The 25014-nt window shown below is 36.8% G+C and overlaps 1 protein-coding gene across 2 annotated transcripts in view; it reads right to left on the bottom strand.

Moving 5' to 3' along the window:
* Nucleotides 1-25014, bottom strand: part of UBR5 (ubiquitin protein ligase E3 component n-recognin 5) — an 86380-nt gene that overhangs the window by 42571 nt on the left and 18795 nt on the right. The window contains exons 3-14 of one of the 2 annotated variants that reach the window (XM_034070145.1): nucleotides 24707-24788; nucleotides 24448-24524; nucleotides 23549-23668; nucleotides 20576-20765; nucleotides 18279-18438; nucleotides 10534-10683; nucleotides 8375-8586; nucleotides 4293-4409; nucleotides 4104-4214; nucleotides 3123-3277; nucleotides 1025-1142; nucleotides 23-207 (exon numbers count right to left, since the gene is read on the bottom strand). In XM_034070145.1, the coding sequence (XP_033926036.1) occupies nucleotides 23-207; nucleotides 1025-1142; nucleotides 3123-3277; nucleotides 4104-4214; nucleotides 4293-4409; nucleotides 8375-8586; nucleotides 10534-10683; nucleotides 18279-18438; nucleotides 20576-20765; nucleotides 23549-23668; nucleotides 24448-24524; nucleotides 24707-24788 (1677 nt within the window). The remainder of the gene's footprint in view (nucleotides 1-22; nucleotides 208-1024; nucleotides 1143-3122; nucleotides 3278-4103; nucleotides 4215-4292; nucleotides 4410-8374; nucleotides 8587-10533; nucleotides 10684-18278; nucleotides 18439-20575; nucleotides 20766-23548; nucleotides 23669-24447; nucleotides 24525-24706; nucleotides 24789-25014) is intronic. The other variant, XM_034070150.1, reaches the window with a different exon arrangement.

Here is a 25014-nt window from a genome sequence, read left to right as displayed (position 1 = left end):
CATGTGTGTTCTCAATACTTACTTTGCCTCAGTAGTTTTGCTAGCTTTCTCCATGTTTTTCAAGCTCTCAGGTGACCGAAGCTGAAATCGACAGCTGTCATTCATGTTCCAAACAGATTCCATTAACACACCCACTTTAGGAATTCCAGCACTGATTGAAAAAGCAACTGCTCCAGCATGATAGAGGGGGTTATTTCTTAAACAAACCTACAGACACAAATATTTTTTATGAGAACAACAGGTTATACTGAGGGAAATCATATATGCATGCAATTTTCTTGGTGACATATGCAGTACTCAAAAAATAAAGCTCATGGAACTAGATGAAGAGGGAAGTCACCATGATGTACTATGTGCTCTTCTGGAAAAAAGAGAGACTGTTGTGTAATTCACAGCTGAAAGCAACCACTTTAGCAGTGCAATTGCTTAATAAATAGTATTTAGATGCTCAATCACAAAAGGAACAATTCACCTAATAACAAAGACTCATCCCAGCATTGATTATAACAGATTGGGAACAGAAAGCAATGTGCTCCCTCAGAAGAAGCTGTTTTGTCTCATACTACTTCTAATACTAATCACAAAGAATCCCAACCCTCTGTGTCAGCTATTAACCTTTCTGGTAAAGGCTTCACACCAAAGGCCTATCCCACTGCATAAATAAATCAAACCCAGACTCTAATATATTAGAGACTTAAACATCGAATAATTTACAAAGCTATGTGCCCTACTGAGAATCATATATTGATACATGTTTTCTCTCAGTAGGTAAGTTAAAACAGAAGTACTTTGTATTAGTACAGCTTGTTCCTCCATGTTTGCAGCCATTAGTCATACATGTAACATGACAACACTAACAGAACACATAAATTTACAGTCATATAATTAAAACATACTATTTTAATTCCATACTACTGATAGAACTTTTGTGCGTGAAAGAATACAACCTTCATTTTGTTTTCAATACCAGGCTGTAAACCCATCATACATCATGATAAAAACGCCACACGAGAGTTACACTTGCCTGGGTTCCAACAGTTATGTTTGGCATGGAGGAGATACCAGCACTAGACTTCGGCTTTTTGTTTTTTGCTCTGGCCTTTTCTAGCATTTTCTTCCTTTGGCTGAAAGGAACTACACCCCTGTGGAAACAGGCATATTATTTTAGAAAGGCTTTGCAATAAATGCTCATTTTATAACTTTGAATATTTATACCTTCTGCTTTATGTAGTCATGTTTCAACATACAGACCTCTGTGCCACCACCTCTAAAACGTCAAAGCTCTGTAGAAATGACAACTTTTCCTATATTCAACCCCACTTTCCACATTCATCTCAGCTGGCCAATTTATTAGGAGCAGAAGCACATAAGAGATGTCATCACCAAATGGCTTTTTTTCTAGTCCAAAATGCTGCAAGATATCTGTCACAGATAGTACACTCCAGTCACAGCTTTTGAGTTGTGGGTCATCCCCAAAGAACCTGAGGACATCCTTCCCAAGACTAGTGATAATCTCCAGAACTTGCAGTCATAGGAGAACAGGGTGAGGCTTTTTGGTTTTGTATTCTAAAAGCCTCACTTTCTCTCTGGGGACATGGCTGAAGGAGTCTAAGACTCTTATGACAGACTTAAGCTGCAAGGGGGAAAATAGACCACTTCTTTTGTAATTGGATCCACTCAGTTTAGCTGAAAACTCCCACATACACAGTTAAGCATGCCTATTATTGTGATACTTCATGTTTTAGTCAGTAGGTTATGGAGTTGGACACTTTTATTTAAAATTCTCCTTCATGTTAAATAAAACGTGTAAAGCATCAGTCCTGCGTAACACTGGAAACCAAAATCCCATCTAGTGTACTACAGACCCCTGTAACTATGGATATCAATAGTAAGACTGTCTACATCAATCTGATTAACACAAATTCACCACTGCTGACATTTAATCCCTCTCAGAAAGGACAAGTTGGGTAATAAATAAATTGCTTTCAAAGATTACATATATGCTAGTAAGTCTTTTTATATATTGCACCAATTATTCTAAAAGCAGTAAAGATGGCACGTACTAATAGAAAGGTATCTCCAATGTTATAGCTTACTTTGTTACAGCTTGTTTCTATACTATGAGTAATTACTCTAAGTGAGGTATGTCACAACATAACAAAAGGGCCAAGAATCAGAGCGCTGCAATTTTGAGATTTGGGACTGGAAGTTAGAATAAAATACATCTGCATTTAAGTTTACAAGCCTAGCTACAATTCTACTTACATATATTCCAAAGAGTTATTAAAATTTTATGAGAAAACTGTTTCATTGAATTAATTTTCAGTGCTTTGATTTCCAACTCATCACCAAGTATTTAACTCATACATGCCTAAAAGCTACTTGAGCCTTGGGCATGATGTGTAATGCAATGACTTTTGACACACTGACAAAAATAATGCATACTGACAAAGCATTAGTACTATTCAATGAATTTACTCAAAAGAGAAATTCGTTTCAGAGTGCTTTCGGGAATGATATTCTTGAGAGTTTGGGGGGGTTTCTGTTGTGGGTATTTTGTTGTTTGTTGGGTTTTTTTTAAACATAGGCTTCTCAATTATTAAATTGTTAGTTAAAATATTTTAACTAACATTTCATATTTTACAATTTTTAAGAGTTAAATTTTAACAAGCTCCAGACGGAACATCTGATGTTTATTGCTGCCTTCTGTAAGATCTGAACCACAAACAAATGGCAAAGTTTTCTAACAGTACCTGACACAAGATTGTGTACCTCCTAAGTGGGTAAGCTTATTCCATACTCATAATCTGAAAAGGCCTGAAAGGCATAAAGAATGTTATTCTCTGATCCTGTGTAGCACTGAGCTATCTGAATGCTGAAGCAGTTATATATCTCCTGAAAGAATAACCTTGTACTTTAAGAGTTGTTATAACCGGATCCAAAAAGTCTTTTGGCGTTAAAGAAGAAAATAAATATGCTTTAAAAAGGGAAACTAAGCTCAAGTGCAGAGTTATAAAAATCAGAACAACTGTAGTTCAGTAGTTTTGCAATGCTGCTCAGAGCATAACATGAAGACATCCAGTGGATCTACACTGCTGTACATAAATGCAGCATTTACTTACCACCAATACAAGTTGTTCTCTAGTTGAGCACACGTATAAAGAGCACAACAATGTAAAGAAACAATCCGCTCTCCCTGAAGCTCTGAGTATGTCTGTGCAGTGTGTTCTAATTTAGATGCTACGGAGCTTAAAGTTTCATCTACCCACGTAGCAACCTAAGTGAGAAGGGAAGAAAAAAAAAAGAAAATTTACAATTTAATGTAATATTTACTGGTTTTGAAGGGGGGGCGGGGGAGGAGGAGTGGTGAAGCAAACCACAAAATGGAAAACAATTATTCCCTTTGGGATTTTATTCACTACACTCTTCTCTTTCGTTCTCTGTTCTCAAGATTTTTTTTTAATTCCTCTATTTCCAGTCCCCTAAAAAAAGTAAAACTAAAAAAAAAAAAAAACCCAACAAAAAATACCAAAAAAAACCCCAAACCAACAAACCCCAAACCAACAACAAAACACAAAACCCACCACAAAAAAAACCCTCACCACCAAAGACCACAGAGGTGTCAAAAAAACTTCCACAGGTACATATACTTTATTAAATCATTTTCAAGTTCCCTCGTAATTGGGCAGAAAAAGCTAACTTTGCAGCATTGAAGTTTGAATGCCCTTAAGTTTATAGTAAATATATACTGAATATTAACAAGCTTCTCTATTCTTAAACTAGTGTGAGTTTCTACTGTAACAGCAAACAGCCAAGTATTTCAGATAATCAGGTAAATCAGGTATCTTCTCACTGCTTCAGATGTAAATCTGCCAGATACTGTTTTTTAAGAAAACCTTTTGCATCTTTTAGAAAACACTAGTTGGGTTTCTGTTTTGGTTTTACATCTCTACAGAAGAAAGTAAGCAGAATGAATGAACAAATGAAGTACTTTCAATTACTGATGAAGCTGAAGAATCAATTTCTCTGCAATACATTGCAAGTAACTGGAAAACCAAAAACCCCAACTTTGTCAAATTCAGCAACCATAACACATCTCCTACCTTGTTATTTTCAGTGGCAACAGTTGCTCTAATACTATTTGCAGAAAGCAGCACTATCTTTTCATTGGTTAATCCCAAGAACATGGCTCGTGGATGATGCAGTGAAGGATTCTTTAGAAACAGAAAAGTATTTTAGATATTCGAGCATATAAATCGTTCTGAAGGTAAGCATTTAAAGGTACACAGTACCTGTGCATTTCTGTAAGGCTCTGATTCACTCCACTTCCACTGATAGAGTTCTCCTTTACTGCTAACAGCCACGAGCTCAGAATACAGAGCTCCAATAGAAATAAACTTTGTTCCATCCTACAAATACAGAAATACGAAGTGTAAGATAACAAGATTATAAATATACACATATATTTAAGTGAAAAAAAAAAGAACTTGAATCTGTTTTCCTCAGAGTTCCCATGAACGTTTTACTTGAAAGTAAAGATACATCCAGCTTGTCTCAAGCTCAGCATGCCCTCAAGCGAACACACACACAAAAAAGCATTACTGCTTCTGATAGAGTGAGGGAATAAAGAGAGAGAGATTCTTTTCCTGAAGCTTAGCAATAATACATACATACATGGCGATTAAGTTTCTTAAGAGCTTCTGCAATAGTTGAGGAACACAACACTGCCCATTAAGATGGGAAGATCTCTTGAGTTCTGATAAAAAAAAAGCTTCCCTCTAAAATTCTCGCTTTCCAAAACAAATGAAAAAACAATGGAATTCCATTGTTTCATTCCTAAGCATACTCATGAAGATATATTTCAACTACCAGAAAAAAAACCCAATTACCAAATTCCCTGCCTCATCAGTTAAACAATTCTCATCTTTCACTTCTGAAGGTAAATAACTGCACACAGATGAAGCTTCTTTAAAAGAAAAAGTGACAACATAACACACTGATTTTTGTATCATTATGACCTGATATGCTGGAAAAGTTCCAAATTAATGGGTTATTTCCCCCTCCTCCCCCTTTTCTCCTGTTTAACATCTTACCACAACTCATACAGCATCTTTCTATTACTTAAAACAGTTCCACTTTGCTCAGCTGCTTCATTCTGTCCCTTACCTGAATCTCTCACAGGCCTAGTTTGCCTCCCTCTCATATTTGGTTGTATACCCACCATGCAGCAACTACGTAACAGTTAGAAGCTCACCTTTTTCAAGTTCCTGCTCCCCACTGTACTGAAACCAAAGTCATACTACAGAGCTGTAAATTTGAGTGATTTCACCAAACATTAACTTCTGTTTACAGAGAAACATTTATAAGGTCTATTTGCTGCTTCTCAGCATGTGCAGCTACAGGACAATCACATTCTTTCTAAATTTTTTACTGTAACAGCTAAAACTTCCTTTCCACTTAAGGGAGAATACTGTTCTTAAAAAAGTGAAAAAACAAACTAGTGTAAAATCAAATGCTGTCTTCTACAGCTATAAATCTGAAAGACATGTACATGATAACTTGTCTTCTCTGTAGTTATTTCCCATCTTTAGTGGCCTCCCAGATTACAACGTACCACATTTAAGCAATTCAACCATCTGAGGGAAAACTGAACTCTACCAGACCATTAAAAAAACCCCACTATCCAGTACATTTATCTGTCCCTTAAATAAAGGGGCTTTTCTTTCAGCTATAAAGTTTACAAGTGGAAATATTTTAGTTCCATAAAACTGGCTTCACACTACCTTTTTTTTTACTTTTTTTCATGTCCAAAAGTGCTCTTTTCAAAAGGTGCCTGTCCTTGAATAACACGGGATTCAGTACATCCCTTACCAATAGCCTAGAATGTTTACCAATACTTTGGGAAAGAAGAGAAAGAAAGCAGCAGGGAAGGACAGAACAATCATAAGTCTTTCTTATACCCTGATAACAGGATCTAGAATTAATTAAATCATAAGAGACTTACTTTGCTCTGGAGGGCATCTACCCACACAGCACAGAAGCAGCACAAATGCTAATGTGTGTCATGATTAATACTTGCTATCACATAAATATTGTATATTCTGAGGAAGAACTGCCATCAGAACCTACTGTAGTCTAGTAAGATGCATCTCTACTTCATCTGAATAACTGAATCTTCAGAAGATATCTGGCCTAATGCCCCAAGGAAAACAATTAATTTTTGCTCCAAGACAGTATTGTTATGTCATTTAATCCTGCTAATGTGTTTCACAACTTTTTATAAACACACAGCTTTATACCTCAAGCTCAACACTAAAGAGACCAGCCATTCCAATTCTTCCCTCTCTTCCATAAAAATATTAGCAGTTGTGAACTAAGCGCTACAGGAGCTTCCATAAACACAAGTTAACCACCCTCATCGTGGAGTTCTACAGTTCTACTTCAAATGCTAACATTAAAATGATGAAAAATGAAGGAAAAATATTTGCAAACAAGACTGCTTATTTTGCAGTAATTCTTCAGGTACTTTAATCCCTCCCCCTAGCTCATTGCCTTTTCCATTAACATTTCAAGATCTCCTTTCCAATTTTCAAATAGGAAGAAACATCTGAACTGGCCTCTCACAGAAATCATCTCCCTCAGGATTCACCTTGAAGAATTTCTGTTGGAAAAACCTTCAGAGTGAGGCTACAGCAAGAAAAAAGCCAATTTCTTATGTATGTTCGGCTGATGGACTGAAGGATTAGAAGTTTAACTACTTTTGGACAAAGATGAAAGGCCTTTCCAGGAAGACACCTTTATCTAACTGGAAGCTAGGCTTCGTATCAGTGCATATGCAAACAGGTTATCTTGGAAGAAGTTCAATATATTTAAATTGAACAAGCATGCAATTAGTATTACAGCAAGTTAATTCCATAAAAAATGCCCAATAAAAGACCGCAATAGTTGTGCTCAGGCAGAATCTGCTGAGTTTGCAAGTAACAAAAACCCCCATCCAGAGGGGAAAGAAAACCAAACAAAACACTAATTTCATAAGTATGTTTCAGGGCTAGAGGAAAGAATGGGGTTAACAGGGAAAACATTCCTGAAGTAGGGGAAAAAAACCCAAAACCCACAACAAAACAAAAATAAAACTGTAATAATGGGCATACTGATGTTACCAAAACACAGCAGTGGAAACCAAAATGCTAAGTTAGTACTTCAAATCTAACCTACATTTATTCTTTTATGCTAAAACCCCTGAAATCTCCCTCTACACAAGCTAGTTGACTCTGCCCTTCTACCATCATGAAAAGGCAAGCAGGACAAAAGCTGCCAATTTTCACTGACAAAGGTTCACCATTACTGGCTGAAAAAAATATTAATTCATACTTCAGACCTAAAAGGTCTGGCTGGGAGAACAACTTTGAGACAAACATTCTCTTTAGGTATCACCAAAATGAAGATGACAGGACCTAAATGTGAGCTGCTGTGAACAGAAATAAGCCTCTAAGGTCACCTCCCCTCTTCAAGCTTCTTTATATATACTTAGTCTGAAAGGAAAAAACAGAGGCAGAAAAAGGAAGCATGACATTTCAAAATAGCAACCCCAGAGATACTGCGGACAGACAGAAATGGGAACACTAGAAAGACACCCCAAGTCCATCAAATTTGGTCTAATAAACATAGGTTATCACTTCCATTCCTTGGAAGTTTTTTTGTTTCGTTGGTTGGCTGGTTTGGGTTTGTCATGCTTTGTTTTTTAAAGCTATTTCCTCAAGTATTTAGGTAATATATAAAGAAAATTACTACAGATACCCAGTTAGCAACATATAGCTAGTGTTCCTATTATTCTTGTATCTCACATGGGAGTTACTCCTTGCCTTGAAAATGAAATCAGGGTTACAAAGAAAAACAGCTAATAAAAACCAAAGGGATTCTGAAGAAGCAAACTATACTCATTTAAATTACTGGCCAACTCAAAACACACTGCAAATAAATGTCACCTTTCACTATCGCTGCTTAAAAGCCTAATCCACTCAAACAGAAAGTATCTCTGGGAATAATAATGCTAGTAAAAAAAAGATGATTCCTTGATGAAGAATAGTTTAGATTGTTTCACGAGTGTTCTATTGCCTATTAAATGCTTTGACCATCTACGTAAAAACAAGAAGAAACAAACAAAAACCTCAGACTTTATGATCTACAGCAGTGCCTTTGAAACACATGGAGAAGAAAACTGTAACAGTATTAACAGAAGCACAGATATAAGTTATTTATCATTTTCCTAACTGCGTAATAAAGAAGCTGCCTTATTACATTACCTCACATAAACTTCGATATTCAAAAAGGAAACGCAAAGCATGCAAATAAAACAATTTAAGAAATTCAGTACCTTATCTGGCCACCACTGCAAGTCTTCTCCCAAGGAAACAGGACTTTGAACAGGTGTATTCTTCTTGTCCAGGTTTGGTTCCCCTTCCTTACTTGTAGAGCCTCTTTCATTATCAAATGAGGCTCCATCAAGCCACCTTCGTTCACGCAAACGTAAAACGGACTCACGTTCACGCAACAGCTCAGAGTCTCTCTCTAAGGGAAGAAGGAGAACTGGTATGCAATTGGGTCACACCAGTGGGATAAAAGTAAGCCACTCTCTAGTAAAGACCCTTCAGGATGCAACTAACAGCAGTTAAATCTACTCACACAGATTAAAAATAAAGTCCTGACATGCAACATTCAATACATTAACCCTTTCAAGTGTATGTACTTTAGAATTACTAAACATGAAAACAAATTAGAAATGAACTCTCACAGTTTTGTGCAGTATAAAAAAAATGCGAAAGCATTTTCACTTACATCATAAGAGGGCAAATACATTTAACACTGCAATTTAAAGTTTTATAGTACAATATGTAGGTATGTAGCACCATTTTATCAACGTAATAACAAAGAAAGTCTAAGTCTATACAGTCTCCTAGAGATCTTTATGCAAACCAAAAAAGAGTATTCATTACAGTTTCATAACTTAAAAAAAAAAAACCAAACCAAAACTAAACCACCCAGTAGTTTGAAAAGGTTAAAGAAAGCAAGCATTAAAAAAGCTCTCATATAATGTTTGATAATCCAACCCCTTTTGTTTAAAACAATATTCCATAGGACTGGACTTATTAAAGTGTATCTGTTTTGAGTAGATCAAATGAAAACTTTCCAGGAGTCAGACAAGTTTTAAAAAGGATCCTTGTAGGAAAATGCTCCTTATCAAAATGCTTCCCCCCCAATTGGCCTACAAACTGTCTAAAGTCAGTACACTCTGCAGTTCACTCATGCAGATAAAATTTTTAACAGGTAATCAAACTAACTTCCCAGGAGTCAACTATGCATGGAAAATAAGTATTAGCAAATTCATGGTAACGTCTTATATAGAAAAACCTTAGGAAAGGGAAAAAAAAAGGAGGACTTTAGAAGGAGTTATGTCAGATGCTGAATATTCATACATGCACATAATGCATTTCAACCTATTAAGTACTTCACTTATGCTCGTAAAAATCAACTAAATGACACGTATTAGATGACCACATTATTATATCATTGTTTCAACAAATTACACCATGTCTTGGGTCTTTTGCTGTAGTAAACAGGAGTTTTCATATCAGCCAAACACACAGCTTGTCTTACAGATATCATAAAGTACTGTACTTGTTTTCTAGCAAACATCACATTGACCCCTGACTAATAATTTTGTAACAGGAACTTAAGTGATTAGCAATTAATATACTAAAACATGCTTATGAAAGGCAACTAAACTGTACTGAACAATTACAGCAGAGGTTGGATTAACAGTTTGGAAATACTCTACGCATTTGCGCAACAGCTTCAAAAAGATAGGAAATTGCTGCATGGTCTGTTATAAATCTTTTAGGTGTGATATGCTTAAAAAAAAAAAAAAGAAAAAAAATTAAAATGCCTTAGCACTGCTCAAGGAGGTTTTTTTATCAGCTGCCAATAGCTCACATTATCCAACTATAAGAATGCTTCCAAAAAGTAAAATTTAGGGTTTTTTCTCCCTCCATAGTAGCTAAAGTTCCTCATTCCATAAAGGTAACTTCTATCATGGAACAATTAAGGAAATGTGAAGAACAGTAAACAAAGAGCAACCCAAAAGAAAAAAAAAAAAAAAAGAATGCTGCATGTCATCGTTGCTCATTTTTTAGCCAAATTAAAGATTTGTAATGCAATCTATGTATTAGTAGGTACTTACACTACAGTTTATTTTAAACTTAACATGCAAAAATTGTATAACACCTTGCAACACCAAAGATCCACAAACAGATTTAAAATACATGACTATCAAGGTTCTTGCAAAACTTACCTGCTAATACTCATAATTCATTAATAATTTTGATAATGAGTAACAGTCTATTTGTCTACTCTATATTTGACAACATATCACAGTCTACTTTTGCATTATATCAGAATCTACACCACCAGTGTGTACTGCCACTAGCTTTTTCCACAGCAAACTACTTATTACAAAGAAAAAAGGTGCAAAATTACCTCTGGATGAGCCTAGCCTGGAAAGTGATGAGCGCCGAAAGGATGGATAACCAAAGTAACTAATATCTTCTGAAAACATAGCATCAGCATCAATAATGACACTTGGGTGAGCAGAATGTATGTCAGCATCCAGAAGAGACATAAGATCCTCTATAAGAGGAGACAAGGGTCTTAAGTGAATAATCAGCTACTTAAAACATCAGCTAGAGAGACCATCAACTAAACAAATATCAAAACAAAAAAATCCTATCTATTAATTGAATTTCTGCTCTTCAGATTCACCAGTGCAAACTCATGTGCCTCCTATGCAACCACATTTACTATGAAGCTTGGCAGACTAGTGAACAAAACCAGTTTCCCTACAAGAACTGCTCTGTCACTTACCTAACCACATTTCCCAAACAAGACTTGCCCAACACACATTTTTCTGTAACACAGAAATTCAGACTTTAGCCTGTCACTTGAAAGAACAAGGCACCAGGATAAGACACATACGTACATACATCTGCACACACACTCATGCACATAATGCAGGACTCCAAAGATAACCTAGAATTAAGGGAGGACAGAATTGATGGTGAAAGCTGGCCTTCACAAAGCCACATCTTTGATGTCAAAGACTGTGTATTCCTTCACAGAACATTTCTTCCACAGAATGACAAACTTGTTTAATACACAGCCAGTAGCTTGCAGCTTTCAGTACAAGTCTTTACATTGAGCTATGTTACAACAACAGTAATCTGGAAAAAAAAGCGCAATTTTTAAATACCATGCAGTTAAAAACAAAAACACAACCAAAACAAGAAAGATGAACTTCAGTACTGTGACTGCCCTAGCTTCTCTCTTAGAGAACTTTGTTCAGTTTATCTGAAATACTGATCCTTAAAGTACAAAACAATGTCCTTCCATTTACCAGACTGCAGCTACCATCCACACGCAAAAGAAGCTGCCAAAAATCCATATAATTTACTGAAATCCAGCAATATGGCTTACAAGACAAGTAAACCCAACTATCATCTTGTTGCTAAAGAAAGGACAGCCCAACTTCCCTCCTTCATCCCTGTGGCAGGCACCAAATCAGGCAAGGCGGAATTTCTAAATCCACAGCTGGAATATTCACCTGGCTTGAAACAATACTTCACAGGGTACAGAAGTAGGGTGGGAAGCAATCTTCAGGCTGACTTAACTGGGTAGTCCAGCAGATTCCCAAGGGAATTCCCATTGGCATCAATGCTGACTAGACCCTACTACTGCCAAATGTGACAGTTCTGCCACATCCTGGACTTTCAAGCAAATCTGACTAAAAGCTCAGGCTCCCCAAATTAGGTTTCAGCTAACCCATGCAGGTACACAAACCTCACCAAGACGCAAGGGAATCTCAGGATAGCTCCTTCTGGCAACAGGACAGCCTTATCTGCTTAACCCATCTGTAAAGCTAAAATGACGCTATACAGAGTCCCTTCAACAAACACAGAAGGAGCACATGCAATTTCAACACATCTAGTTCTCAGCCTGTACCTCACTGTAAGCATAAAACAAAAGTGGCTAGAAATCAAGGTTTGAAGTTAAATAAATGCATTCTTAACAGTATTCCATGGTTTAAGCCCAGACAGTAACAGCACCATGCAGCCATTCACTCACACCACTCTTCCTTTCCTCCCTCTGTGCGGGATGGGGAGGAAAATCAAAAGAATGTAAACCCCATGGGTTAAGAACAGTCCAATAACTAAGGCACAATATACTACTACTACTACCAATCATAATGGTAAGGGAAATAACAAGCAGAGAAAACATAAAATCTAAAAAGGCAAGGAAAAAAAAACCAATAAACACAAATGATGCCCAACACAATTGCTCACCACCTGTCAACTGATATCCAGCCCAACCCAAGCAGTAATCTGCCTTTCTGGGTAACTCCCCCCAGTTTACACTGGGCATGATGTGCTGTGGTATGGAATACCCCTTTGGCTTGTTTGGGTCAGATGTCCTGTCTCTGCTTCCTCCTGGCTTCCCATGCCCCTCCTCACTGACAGAGTGTGAGAGGAAAAAGTCCCTGATTAGGGTAAGCACTACTGAGCAACAACTGAAACATCGATGTGTTATCAGCGTTATTCCCAGAATAAGCCAAAACATACACTGTACCTGCTACTACTAAGGAGAAAAATAACTGTTACAGCTGAAATCAGAACACAGTAAGAACTGATTATTATAGGTCTTTTTCTCAGTGTCTGGAATGGGAGTGGTGGGTAGTGGGGGTGGTGTGTGAAACACAAAGGAGTTGGTATCCAAAAACTGAAAAGGAGCCTGAAGTCTACACTTACATCCCGTATTTACTTACCTGTTCCACTTACCGATATTAAAAGTGTTAAGACTTTCACATCCCTGCACATCAGAATATTCATCCTTAAATTTCTGAAGTCTCATCTCCAAGAAATGTAACACCTATCAACTACAACCAGCTGCCCCCAAAAAAACTGTGCTGTAATCAGGGAGTGCTGTGGATCTCAAAGCGAGTAAGACCTGCACAAATGCTTTCTGCATTAAATAAGCCACTCAAGTACAGCCTGAGCTTCTAAAAGCATACCATTTGGGACTTGGTGGTTCATCCAGTACATTTTAAGCAGCCATCCTTGACAGAGTGCTTGGAAATCCTAGCATTGGATTTGGCAAACAGGCTCTGTCTTACTAAAACACTTCCGATCACTCAGAATGAACTTATTCTGCCTCTACTATACCTATTTTACACTGGCTTTCCACAATGATAGAGCAGCGGTACACCTCACCTTAATATGTCAACTTGTAAGTACCAGACTTTAAGAGCTGAAAACAAAGCTGAGGCTCTGTGGTATCTACCAAAATCCACATGCTGCTCCTCTTCCTTCCTCCCACACCTACCACAACCACCTCTTCCTAGGTAATCTCTAACCTCTCCACAGCCTAGCAACTCATTCTCATTTGGTTTTGACCACTATCCAACCAAGAACTGCAAAAAACTTTTATCTCTGTTTAGGAACTGAGTGGCCTGTGCAGAAAAGAACTCTGCAGACTCATTAAAAGACAGTATGTTGAGGTTTCTGAAGGTAATCTAAGCCAAAAATCCTCTTGACAGAAAACGGGCACTAACTTGTGACACTCACACAACCTGCCACCATGTTAGGCATCTAGAGTTCAGCTGTGTTTCCAAAAGAAAAGTAAAAATTCAAGCCATCAGAATTAAGAACGAAAACCATGTGAGTTTTCTTTGCTAAATGTGCATCAAGACAAGCAAGGAAATGAAGCCTCTTCCTTCCTCATTTCAACTTCAAATCAGATTTTAATTTTCTTCCAATATTTCTGCAAGAGATCCCCTTTCTTCCATTTTCTATACACACTAAAAAAAGCTGCTACAACCAGTAGGAATAGGAGCCAAATTCACCCCACACTCCCCTTCAAACATCACTGAAATCTTTCTTATGTTACGAAAACACAGATACTGCAAGGCTACATCCAGCTTAAGAATCCAGGGGGGGGAAAAAAACCAAACACCATTCTCAATGACTTTATTTTCCTGCTCTTCAGAAAATTCCCATGGGATGCCATCATTTACCTCTTGTGCTGTGCTAGACCAGAACTGTCAGCACCCTTTGCATTTAGATGTAATAATTCTGGCTAACCTATTTAGGTAAGAAAGTACCTAAGATTTCCTAGTAAACACCACTGAAAATTGGAAGCAAAAGGATACCCAGTGCAGAGGGGGAAAAAAACCAAACCAAACAAAACCCCACAACCCCTGCCTCAGTTAAAAAGCCAAGTTCTAGTAGCATGTAAACAGCAGTTCAAATACTGAGAAAATTTTCTTTTCAACAGCTTCATGTGTAGCATTATCACTTGATTCAAAAACTGAAGACATTGCTTAGATTGATTCCAATCCCTAGGAGAGGTCACACTATACCTTTTCCCATCAAGGGGCAATTGCAAGTTCTCTACCCTTTTCTCAGCTGCATATTTTTATAAACCATCCAAGAATCCAATGCCTTGAGCACCTCCTCCTAAGTTTGGATTAAATTGGCAAAACTGACAGTGAGAGAAACATGTATTTTTGTTTCCTAGGAAACCAAACTCAAAACAGAACTCCACAACTCATTTCTCAATAAGATATATTTCTTCAAAACATTACCCAACTTGAACTTCATCTTAACAAAAAAGAGAGAAAACCACAACTTAAAACACAAACGACACCAACAAAACCACAGAAAAACCACACACCTAATTGTTTCCCCCAAAGGCAAGCCACTGAGCTAATCCTACACTGTGCCCTGGATCTCCTCTCCCTTCATTGAAGTCAATACAGTAAGCACTGCTGCAACACCAGCCCATCTCTCATCTCTATAATAATAAAAAAAGCTTTTTAAACAGCACATTGCAATTCCAAAATCCAAAGTAGCCTGCATGTTGCCAAACTCATGTTCCACAAGTCCCACTAACAAGAACTCACTATATCATGCAGAAGTTACTGAGCAAACATGCACACATCTGAACCATGCAAACAACAAAATATTTTAACTTCTACAGAATCTCTATATAGAAGATTAACAGAACATAAAGCTCAGAAGAAGCCCCTAATACAATTTGATGTGAGCTGGAAAAATAATCTATAGACTTCAAGTCTTTTCTGTGCTAAATGATCTTGTTCTTTGTAGTTTTTATCTTGGTGGTTATTTTCTTTATGTACTTGTTACATCAAATGAACCCACATTCCCCTCTGCTAACCATTATAAAAGAAAAAGGACTAGAGAAGTCAAAGTACGTAAGAGTCCAACAATAAATATCTAAGAGACTCTTACTGAAGACAGCCCGTACAGAAAACTAAAGTTCTGCTCCTCACTGCATTTCACAGTTTGGAATTTGGGTAGGACTCAGACAAGTTTGTTGTTACCCTAAACAAATAAAAATCAGGTAACAACCTTCATAATACTCACTGTAATTACCACAACTGACTTATTAATGTGCCCTGGTTTGCATTAGAAAAAAAATTATTAAGGTCACAGTTGTTGGAAAGTACTTTAAGCTTTTTTTTTCATTTATTTTTTAAACCACACGTAAATTATTCTTAAGGTTTAAAAAACAAACAAAAAGCTTCTCTGTCTTGGAAAGCTTAGAAGAGTAACCCCTAAATTTAAGGGTCACAAAGCACCAGACATGCAGAAAGTAAAAATTAGCATATGCTTTTAATCAAAACGCAAGAGCCTCAAAAGTCCTGAGATAAAAGCAGTCTGGTAATTTGCTTTTTTTTGTGCTTGGAAGGGACAAAAATCAAGAGACTTTAAAGCACAATTTGAAATAATAATAAAAAAAATAAAAGGGGAGAGGAAGGAGAGAAGTAGAAGTTCTTTATCTTTCAGAATCATTCTTTAAAACCTAAGAATTGAATGCATATAGCTTTTATCAGTTATCTACAGTTTTCTTTAATGAACTTTGATGTTAAAGAAGAGCATCCAGAAGCAAGGTGACAAAAGCAAAACAAGCACAATGTTTCTACAGCGAAAGACTTTAAAAAAGGTTCTATGCAGTTCTGAATATCAGGATGCTGGTATTTTTCCAGAGGGCTACAGGCAAGTTTTTCTGGCCACCAGGTTTTCCTGAAAACTAGCCTGCATGGTTATGTGACACAAGCAAGGGCTGGTAGTTTGTATTATTTAACATACCAACAATAGTCATGGTAGCACTGACTAGCGTTCAGCTAGACCTATCCTACTGTTCTTTTCACGTTTAGATAGTAAAATAATTTCTGTGCAAAGAACTTATTTTTGCCCATTAAACTGAAATAACAAGACAAACAGAGAAGGCATAGGATGTGGAATCACTGTCCCTCAAAGTGTTCAAAAACCATGTAGATGAAGTCCTTAGTGACATGGTTTAGTGGTGGACTTGGAAGTCTTGGGGTAAAGGTTGGACTCGATGATCTCAGACACCTGATGATCTTAGACAAAGAACAAGAGACAACTTTGTCTCTTCCAACCTATTTAATTCTATGATTCTATGCTCTACACATTGTGAATTACATCTTTGAAGACTAGAGTTAAAACAAGGTTTCATTTCATTTGCCATTTCCACATCTTTTCCCACAAGAACTGGGAAAGTTATCCCAGTTTCTCTGCGTGGTAAGAGACAAAAGGGCAAAAAATATTAACATTAGAAGGTTGCAACCCCTTATAGGAAGGGCTAGTCTAAACAAGGAAGAATGTTTAAAAATTAAGCCAAGAACAAAATGGTTTTCTGGACAGCTAGTAAGGACAGTGAAACTCTGCATACTACTTTAATGTGCCTCAAATACAAAAGAATCACAAAATGTAATGTGGGCACCTTCAAATAAAAGTTACCAGCCACAGGTTGTCAGTTCCTATCAACTGATCCTTATGATCTCAAGCGGTACTAAGAGAATAGTTAATGCCGTATAAAGCTGGTTAATATGGTTAAAAGGAACTTCTACTGTAAATGATTACTAACGATGATTTATCTTCTGAAGACTGGCTCTGGAGGAACGCATTTGAGCATGCTTAAAGTAAGAACTCCTGTTCTGAATACTTGGAAAGACTTCAGAGGATCTACTTCCTCCAGGGCATCTGTCTAATGATATTAAGCTGATGACTAAAAACCAAGAGTCAAATTAAAGGGTTTTCACTCCTTTCACCAGACGACTCTTGATTCTACAGCAAAATAAAGCAGCTTGACAGATGCAACCAAAACTAGAGAGGCAAAATGAAATACAAAGCCTTTGCTGCAGAACAAAAAATACCAAAAAAAAAGAAAGAAAAAAAAAAACAAGAAAAAAAACCCTTTGTCTAATCATATGATAAGACAAGATAAGGATGGAGGAAGCCCATGAACCTTCCTGGTGAATCAGATGAGCAGAAAAAAAAAATACTTACTAGAAAAATATCAAAAGGTCATTTTGACACACAGAAAGAAAATCTAGTATGTAGTCAGAGTTTAGATGTTATCTTTTCATGCAGTGCACCTAACAAAGACATTAGGTTTGGCTGCTATGTTTTCAAATATGGTTACTTAGCAAGAAAAAATTACCTAAATTATTTAGCCAATGCAAAAGACAACTCAGTGTTTTATTAAAAGCAATTGTATGGGATGAACGGTATTTCAAAAATAGCTGGATTTTAATTACAGTATTTTACTGGTATAGCCCCAATACTCCAGCATTTATGAGGGGAACTTGAGATGATGAATAAAATCTTCAAATTGTAACAACTATAAGCTCTTCTGCCTTCACTTGAGGCATTTTGACTAAAAAAGGGCTGTATTATTTTTGCTCTAAAACTGCTGTATCTTAAGAACTTATGTTAGTAGTGAAAAACATGCAAGTTGCTAGAAGGTTTTAAAATTAGCTTTTATGAGCAAGCCACACAGCAGTCTCAGCATCTCATTGAGCAGCAAAATACAGATGTAAGTAATGCTAATGTTACAAAGCCTGGGATTAAAAAAAACCAAAACAAACCACAAACAAACAAACCAAAAAAAAAACCCTTCATGCCACCCACAAATAGGGTCAATAGTTATTCTACAGTGCCTGACCTCATCCCTCCAGACATCCCAGTACATCTTTTGGTTTGTGCATCTTTAGATTTTGCTCCTATAAGCAAGAACTGTCTTCGCTGCATACCTTGTACAGCATGGAGCACGCTGTCAGTGCTTAAATATAGAAAAATCAGAACACACTGGCATTTTCTTATCAAAAGTTGCAGGATACAAACCTCCAGGAAGATATGATTCGCTTGCTGTGTCATCCCCATCATCTCCATCTTCATCATCACGACTCAACAAATTATTTACAGCAAGGTTTACATCGAGATTTGTTCGCTGGAGTTCTCGAATAATAATACTTCTGGATTTTCCTTGTAAAACAACTTGTGCCTGTAAGAGCAGAGCATAACTGGTTACTGGTCACTGTCAGCGCACCAACTACCAGCCGTAAAAAACAAATGCTTAAATCTAAAAGTAGTCTAATAAACCCCAAGAGTTAACTACAGCACATACAGTAAATATTCACACAGATTTTTTTTACAGTTTCCTAAACTAGATAGTAAACCTTCTTTCAGCTCAAGTAACTGAGCTGAATTCCAACTTGGGTACTGAATTTCTTAATGGAATCTTAGAATCTGCTTCTCAAAATGCTTAATGCTGTAGCTGAAGGATAAGTAAAAACTGGTTTTGAGAGTGTTCTGTATATTCCTATGAAAGTTCTTAAACTTTCTATGTCAATTAACAGCTTTGCAACCAACTGTTGTCCAAAAACTACACCTCAGTCCCTGTCTTTGACACCGGTTTCTCTTTCCATTGCCCTTCAATACGTAGCCACCTTACTTCACCTGTTTTTCCCATCATTCTGTTTCTAACAGCTCATCTTCAGCAGTTTCTTTAACACTCAGATTTTATTAGCAAAGTGCAAATGTAGAAAAAGCCTTCCATATGTTAAACACATGCAATGAATTTATAAAAAACAGAAGCATTCTGGTCTACTCCACTAAACCCTAAGCATTTTGTTTTTCCAGACAGACTAGCCTCTACTGAAGCCAGAGAAGATGTCAGAGTTCTGGAAGATTACAAACTGTATGAAGAAGGTAAAAAACCTGCACAGAATGTTTTCATAATGCTGCAAAAATGAGGCACCAAAAAGCAAAAAAAAGAAACATTTTAACAGCACACAAACATAAACTTTTTTTTTACATAATTCTATGCCAGAAGTGTACAGGTTTTCAAGACATGGCAGAATCTATTACACAGATCAGATGTGAAGATTTTCCCATTGGTCTGCTTTAGAGTTACCCAAAAATGTTCTAGGCATTCTGCTTGAAAGGTAGACTATGCTATTAAAAAAAAACAAACAAAGATCACAGCAAGGGAAGCAAAGTTACACCTTAACCAACAAACAATTACAGAACTCGAATTAGTGGAGCAGGAAATATTAGTCTGTTTTCAGTTTCATGTATCTAGGACATCAATAAGGACTCTCAAAAAAAAAACCAAACCAACCCCAAACCTGGAGGTGAACAATGAAGTCAACCCCACCAGTCCACAGTTGAAAGAGACCACTGGAGGGCACCTAAGCAAACCACCTCCAGAAAGCAGAGCTAACCTCACTTCAGAGTAACCAAAACCTCTAGTATCTTGCCTCTGTGAAGGCAGAAGCTCCCAGCTTTTAATGGTTTTGAATTCAAAGAGAGAAAGGAACTAGAAGCCAGCCTGTCATTGGTGGGCCTGCAGATACCTTGCCTGCTATCTCATATCTTCTGCCAGTCATGCTACAGGCCACGCAAGCAGGTTATCTGTGGCCTTAGCAACTAACATCTGTATTCTAAATGTAGACTAGCAACTTGTTTGGAACTAAGAAAGACAATGCATTAACAAGTCATATTTTGAATGTATTATTTTCTTCTTTGTTGTTTTAACAAATGGCACTTCATCACACAATGCAAAGTCCAACAGCTTATTCAAGCTTTAATGCATTAAGAGACATAATCAGAGCAATCTATATATTGATCAGTTACATATATAAACAAATTAAACAGACGTGACCATGAAGAAAAAATATTAGTATTTTAAGGAAATCAAATGTTTAATGTCTTTCTTTCAAATCTAAAATTGATCACTTCTTTCATCAAACAAGAAAAAAAGTCCACCTGCCCCTGTTCCTTATTCTCCTTCACTTTATTGGCCATATGCTTGAAACGATCCTCAAATATTTTATTTTCTTACATCTTTCTTCCATCTTCCATCTAAAATGTACAATACATGACATTCCTCATCTCAATTAAACCCATACTTTGTCTTAGTGAATGTTTAGGAAATAAAAATGCTAGAATTCAAAATAAAGTCTATCACTCATACTACGCATTTAAGAATAAAGGTCATTCAGCTAGAGAAAGACAATCTTTTCAATTATATGCCATTACTCCTCCGAGAAATTGCACTACTATTACACCACCTTGCCGTTCACATGCTATGAGAAGCTCTCTAGTTTTCGGCAACAAGCAGTCTCTAGTTCACATACCTGTGAAATGAGTTCCTCTGGAATGACTGATGCTGGAATCACTGGTTGTGGTTGACTCCCCAGCAGTCCAGATCCTCTATCACGTCCTGTGCGTATAACTCTGGTCTGCCTTCGAGAATCTCGAGCTCCAGCAGATGATCTACCAGAAGATCCTCCTCCACTTCCACCAACCCCTGAACTCCAGCGACTTCTAGAAGATTAGGTGACATTTTAATTTATTTTTTTAATACAGCAGCATACTTCAGGGACTACTTCAGAAAGTGAGTCTTTATATGTTAACAACTTTTAGACAGTCTCTAAAAAATACTGCAGATTGACTTCACAGACAAACACTATGAAAAGTATCTCTCAAAACTACTAAGAACAAGAGCACTGGGAAATTGGTAAGTCCTGAAATACACAGAAGAAACACTGAACAGGACTCCGACTGGAAGTTGTGCTTTTTCCTACGGATAGAGTTGTGTGGATGTGTACATACAGAAATACATGCACACACCAATTCCCAGTTTCTAAAAGCAATGGCATCAGCAGCGTAACATCCAACATTAAGCTGGTTAACTTCCTACTATAAAAGGACATACTCAGAAGCTTCATGGTTAGTGGACTTTTTGACAGAAGGTCACTACACTCAGATTGGTCTTCTAAAACTTCTGAGACTTTATTTATGTTAAGAAATTGCTTAAGAGTGCACTGGAAAATGAAGTAATATGATTTACTGCAAAAGAAATCTTACACTCAATAGTTTGCTGATCCTTATGGATGTTTTTCAACCTATTTTTGTCGGATAAATCAACATCAACCATATACATTGCAAAAAAAAATGCCTGAAATGAAGAGTTTTTCATCTCTATATGAGTCAGTATCAAAACAAGGAAGTAAAAAGGCAGTGATCTGTAGAAATAAGACAACTTGCCATCTTTACAGCTTTTCACTAATCTTAACACTACAGAACTGCATCAACTGAATCTGTTCTGGATGCAAGACTAAACACACTGTTGTTATGAAAGAGTAAAACACTCTAGTTTGTTCTTCAAGGTAATCTAAATTTTGTTGCGCAAATCTAGCTCAAAAGATACTGGATATGGTGTTATTACTATTTAATAACTGGTATCAGCAGAATTTTCCTGCTCTCAACCACCCTGATCCTCAATCTCCCTCCAAGTAAAAAAAAAAAAAAAAGACAAGAAAAAAAAGGTATGTTCTCTGAAACAGTAAGAAATTCCCATTGAAAGTGCACCACATGTAGCTAGGAAAGCTAATTAATTAAGAATAGTTGTCTTTCTTGCATGTTACGGCTGAAGGTGATTATTAATAGCCTCTGCCAGATAATCAGTTTTTAAAAGTGGGAAGGGGGCTGAAGGGAAAATAAGAAGTCAAAATCTTCCTACACAACAATTCTTAATTCAACTCTCAGCAGGGAAGATGTGGGTTTAAAGTAAAGGTTGTGTTTTGATTTTAATACATATTACAGATGTATTTTCTACATTTATAATCTATCAATGACAGAATTAAGACATCTAACAGTTAAAAGCATTTACATTCGTGTAAGTCAAATATTCCAAGTGTATCCTAACTTGGTCCTGTTATGGGGGAAAAAATAATCATAAGGACACAGCTATTCCTATTAAAGCTATCTAAATCTAGAATAAATATTAATATAGAATAGAAATCTTTCTGCTCACTTTTGCTTACCTACTGGTTTTCCACATCTCTTTACTGCCCAATAGTATGCTAGTGATTTTCCAGATCCAGTGATGGAAACAGGATTTGACAATTTAAAAGTTTTTAAGACTGGAGTTATTAAATTAAGTAGTCCCTTCACTGAACAGACCAGTTACAGTGCCTACTATATCACTACTCTACTACTTTGGTGACTTTCAAATACCCAATTCTGAAACATGCAAGAGGAGAGATGAGGCATTCTTCAGGGTTTTAACTGGTTATGCTCAGGTAAAAATAAGAAGGAAAATAATTTTTTACTTTCCACAGGAAGCTTTTCAACATGACAATACCAATTTGCCTTTACACTTTAATACATGGCTTTCAGGTTCAGATTCACAAAGATTCCACAAAAAAGCTGGGAGGAGAAAGGGAAGGGTAAGAGACTGGGTTATCTTTCATGCAACAAAGCCCCAGATGAAATTAGCTTATTTGGCAACATAAACATTCACTTTGGTGGAAAAGCTGTAGTACCTCCCTCTTAACAAGTCATTCACATGCAGAAACCAGCCTGTAAATGCAATTCTCCTCACTACGGCCAGTAACCTTTGGAAGCAGCAATGTTCAACACGTCTTATAAAAATACATTAACAGAGAGTTCACTGTGATTATGTAATAGAGATTAATTTACACTGCTATATGAAGGGACACCATCAATTTTAAAGCTAATAATAAAAAACCTGAATCTGTATAGTACATTTAGTATTTCTGGTTTACATACAATTTTAAAGATTCTGAGCAACAACCTTTTCCAAATGTTCCCTTCCTGTTACTATGTATAAGGCCCAACTAACAAAGCACTGCTCATTACCTGGGGCAGGGGAGAGAAGGCACAACAGAACTGAGCACACAAATGTCTGCACACATAGATAATGAAGATTCTTCCTGCATAAATGCACTCATTTTACTCTATGCTGCTAGCCTAATGGGGTTTAAATTGATAGTGTCCCTCTAAAAAACTGCTGGTCAAAAATCAAGGAACTAAAAAATGTTCCAAAAAAAAGACAGCACAGCCAAAACCAAGCTATTCTTCACACATACATGAAGAATGCTCCATGTCCTAGGTACTGAAGGGTCACTTGTGTATCTGTTATTTTGACCAAGTCAATAAAGTTTTTCTTGTTACACCCTACCTACACGACTGCCATAATTATACGTTCCCTTATACATACTGCATACAATTTATATATGTGTATACACATATACTCAAATATGGAACAAACAGATTGCAGCCTCAATCCTATCAAAACTTACCCAAGGGTGTTGCCTGCCAGTCTGCCCAGAGTTTCAGAACCAGACAGAAACCATGGGGAGTCACTAGTCCTGCCTGGCCTGGATGTCCTTCCTGCCCCTGAGCCACTGCTCAACTTTGAACTGAAAGTAAAAGATGGTAAATCAGTCACAAAACAATCCCAAATGGGTTAAGAACAAAACCTGGAATCCCAGGTCTAAATTCTCAGGGACTTAGTCTGGTAACATACCAGCTTAAGCAACACCCTTGGGGAATATTCCAAACTAATCTAGCTGTATATTAAGAGGTACACTGAAAGAGAAAGTGGAAAGCATGCCTAACAGATCTTATGTACATCAGCAACCCATAATAGCAAGTAGCAAATACATATTAAACTAATTATGATTTAAGTTAGCGACTGCACTAGATTTTCAGTTAGCACATATGTACAAACTGTAATCACCAGGTGTTCTTTCCATAAGCCTGAGCCTGAGTATGCTACTTAGATATTAAGAAGTGACTTACATTTAAATATGAACCATTTAACAGTCCTATTAAGGGGGACTTACCTGGACTGAAGACAACAGGTCTAGAAAGTGAGCCTCTCCAGATGGGACCACTTTCAGAGTGAATTCTACATGAACCTTAACAATTTAACAAAGTTTCTTTTGAAGGGGCTTGTCTCTTGAAGTTAAAGAGATCCTGTCTCACTTCTTTTTGAATCACATCCACTATTTATTCCTATACCAATTTGTCAAGTTAGGCTGTTTGGCTGCATCACCATAACCATTATGTATTCACTCAAAGTACCCATTCCAAAGGAACTCTAGTTTAAAAGTAAACAAAAACCAAACCAAAAAAGCAGCTACGCTGCTTATCCAGTTCAGAAGAATGATTTAATATGAAGAAAAGGGTTTCTTACCCATCATTATTATCAGGTTTACCCAATTCCAATCTGTCTGGTTGAACTGAAAAACCAATCCTGCAGACTCTACCATCCTGCATTTAAAACAAAAAAAAAACCAAGTGTCCAAAACTGAAATGTAAAACAAGTGACAGAAAAAATACAAACAAAAACAAGGCTTCAGCTACTGAAGAATGTTGATAAATTTGATGTTAGAGGAATTAATTCTAACTGTATGATTTCAAGTTGATTATGTGAGCAGATTTAAGTGATTTACCTCAAGAAGAAATGCAGCATGATTTGGTCCCACCACACACTGTTTAATAGTGGCCTGTTCCAATACATTCAAAGGGGGGTGGCTGAAAAAAAGAAGTGAGAATGTATAATAACATTTCTAAACTTTTAAATTCTGGAGAAAAAAAAAATATAAAACCCAAGTAGTATATGAAGGAACAATATGCCGTGACAGTTAACGATACAAAACCATTCAAGAATGACTAAATATGTATATTAGTTGAAGCAATAATGATGTATTTTTGGTCACTAAATATAGAAAATACAGAATAAAACCTTAAAGGAGATAGA

This window comes from Melopsittacus undulatus, chromosome 1 (genome assembly GCF_012275295.1).
Source record: "Melopsittacus undulatus isolate bMelUnd1 chromosome 1, bMelUnd1.mat.Z, whole genome shotgun sequence".
Lineage (NCBI taxonomy): Eukaryota > Metazoa > Chordata > Aves > Psittaciformes > Psittaculidae > Melopsittacus > Melopsittacus undulatus.
This window is presented reverse-complemented; position numbering and strand designations above follow the sequence as displayed.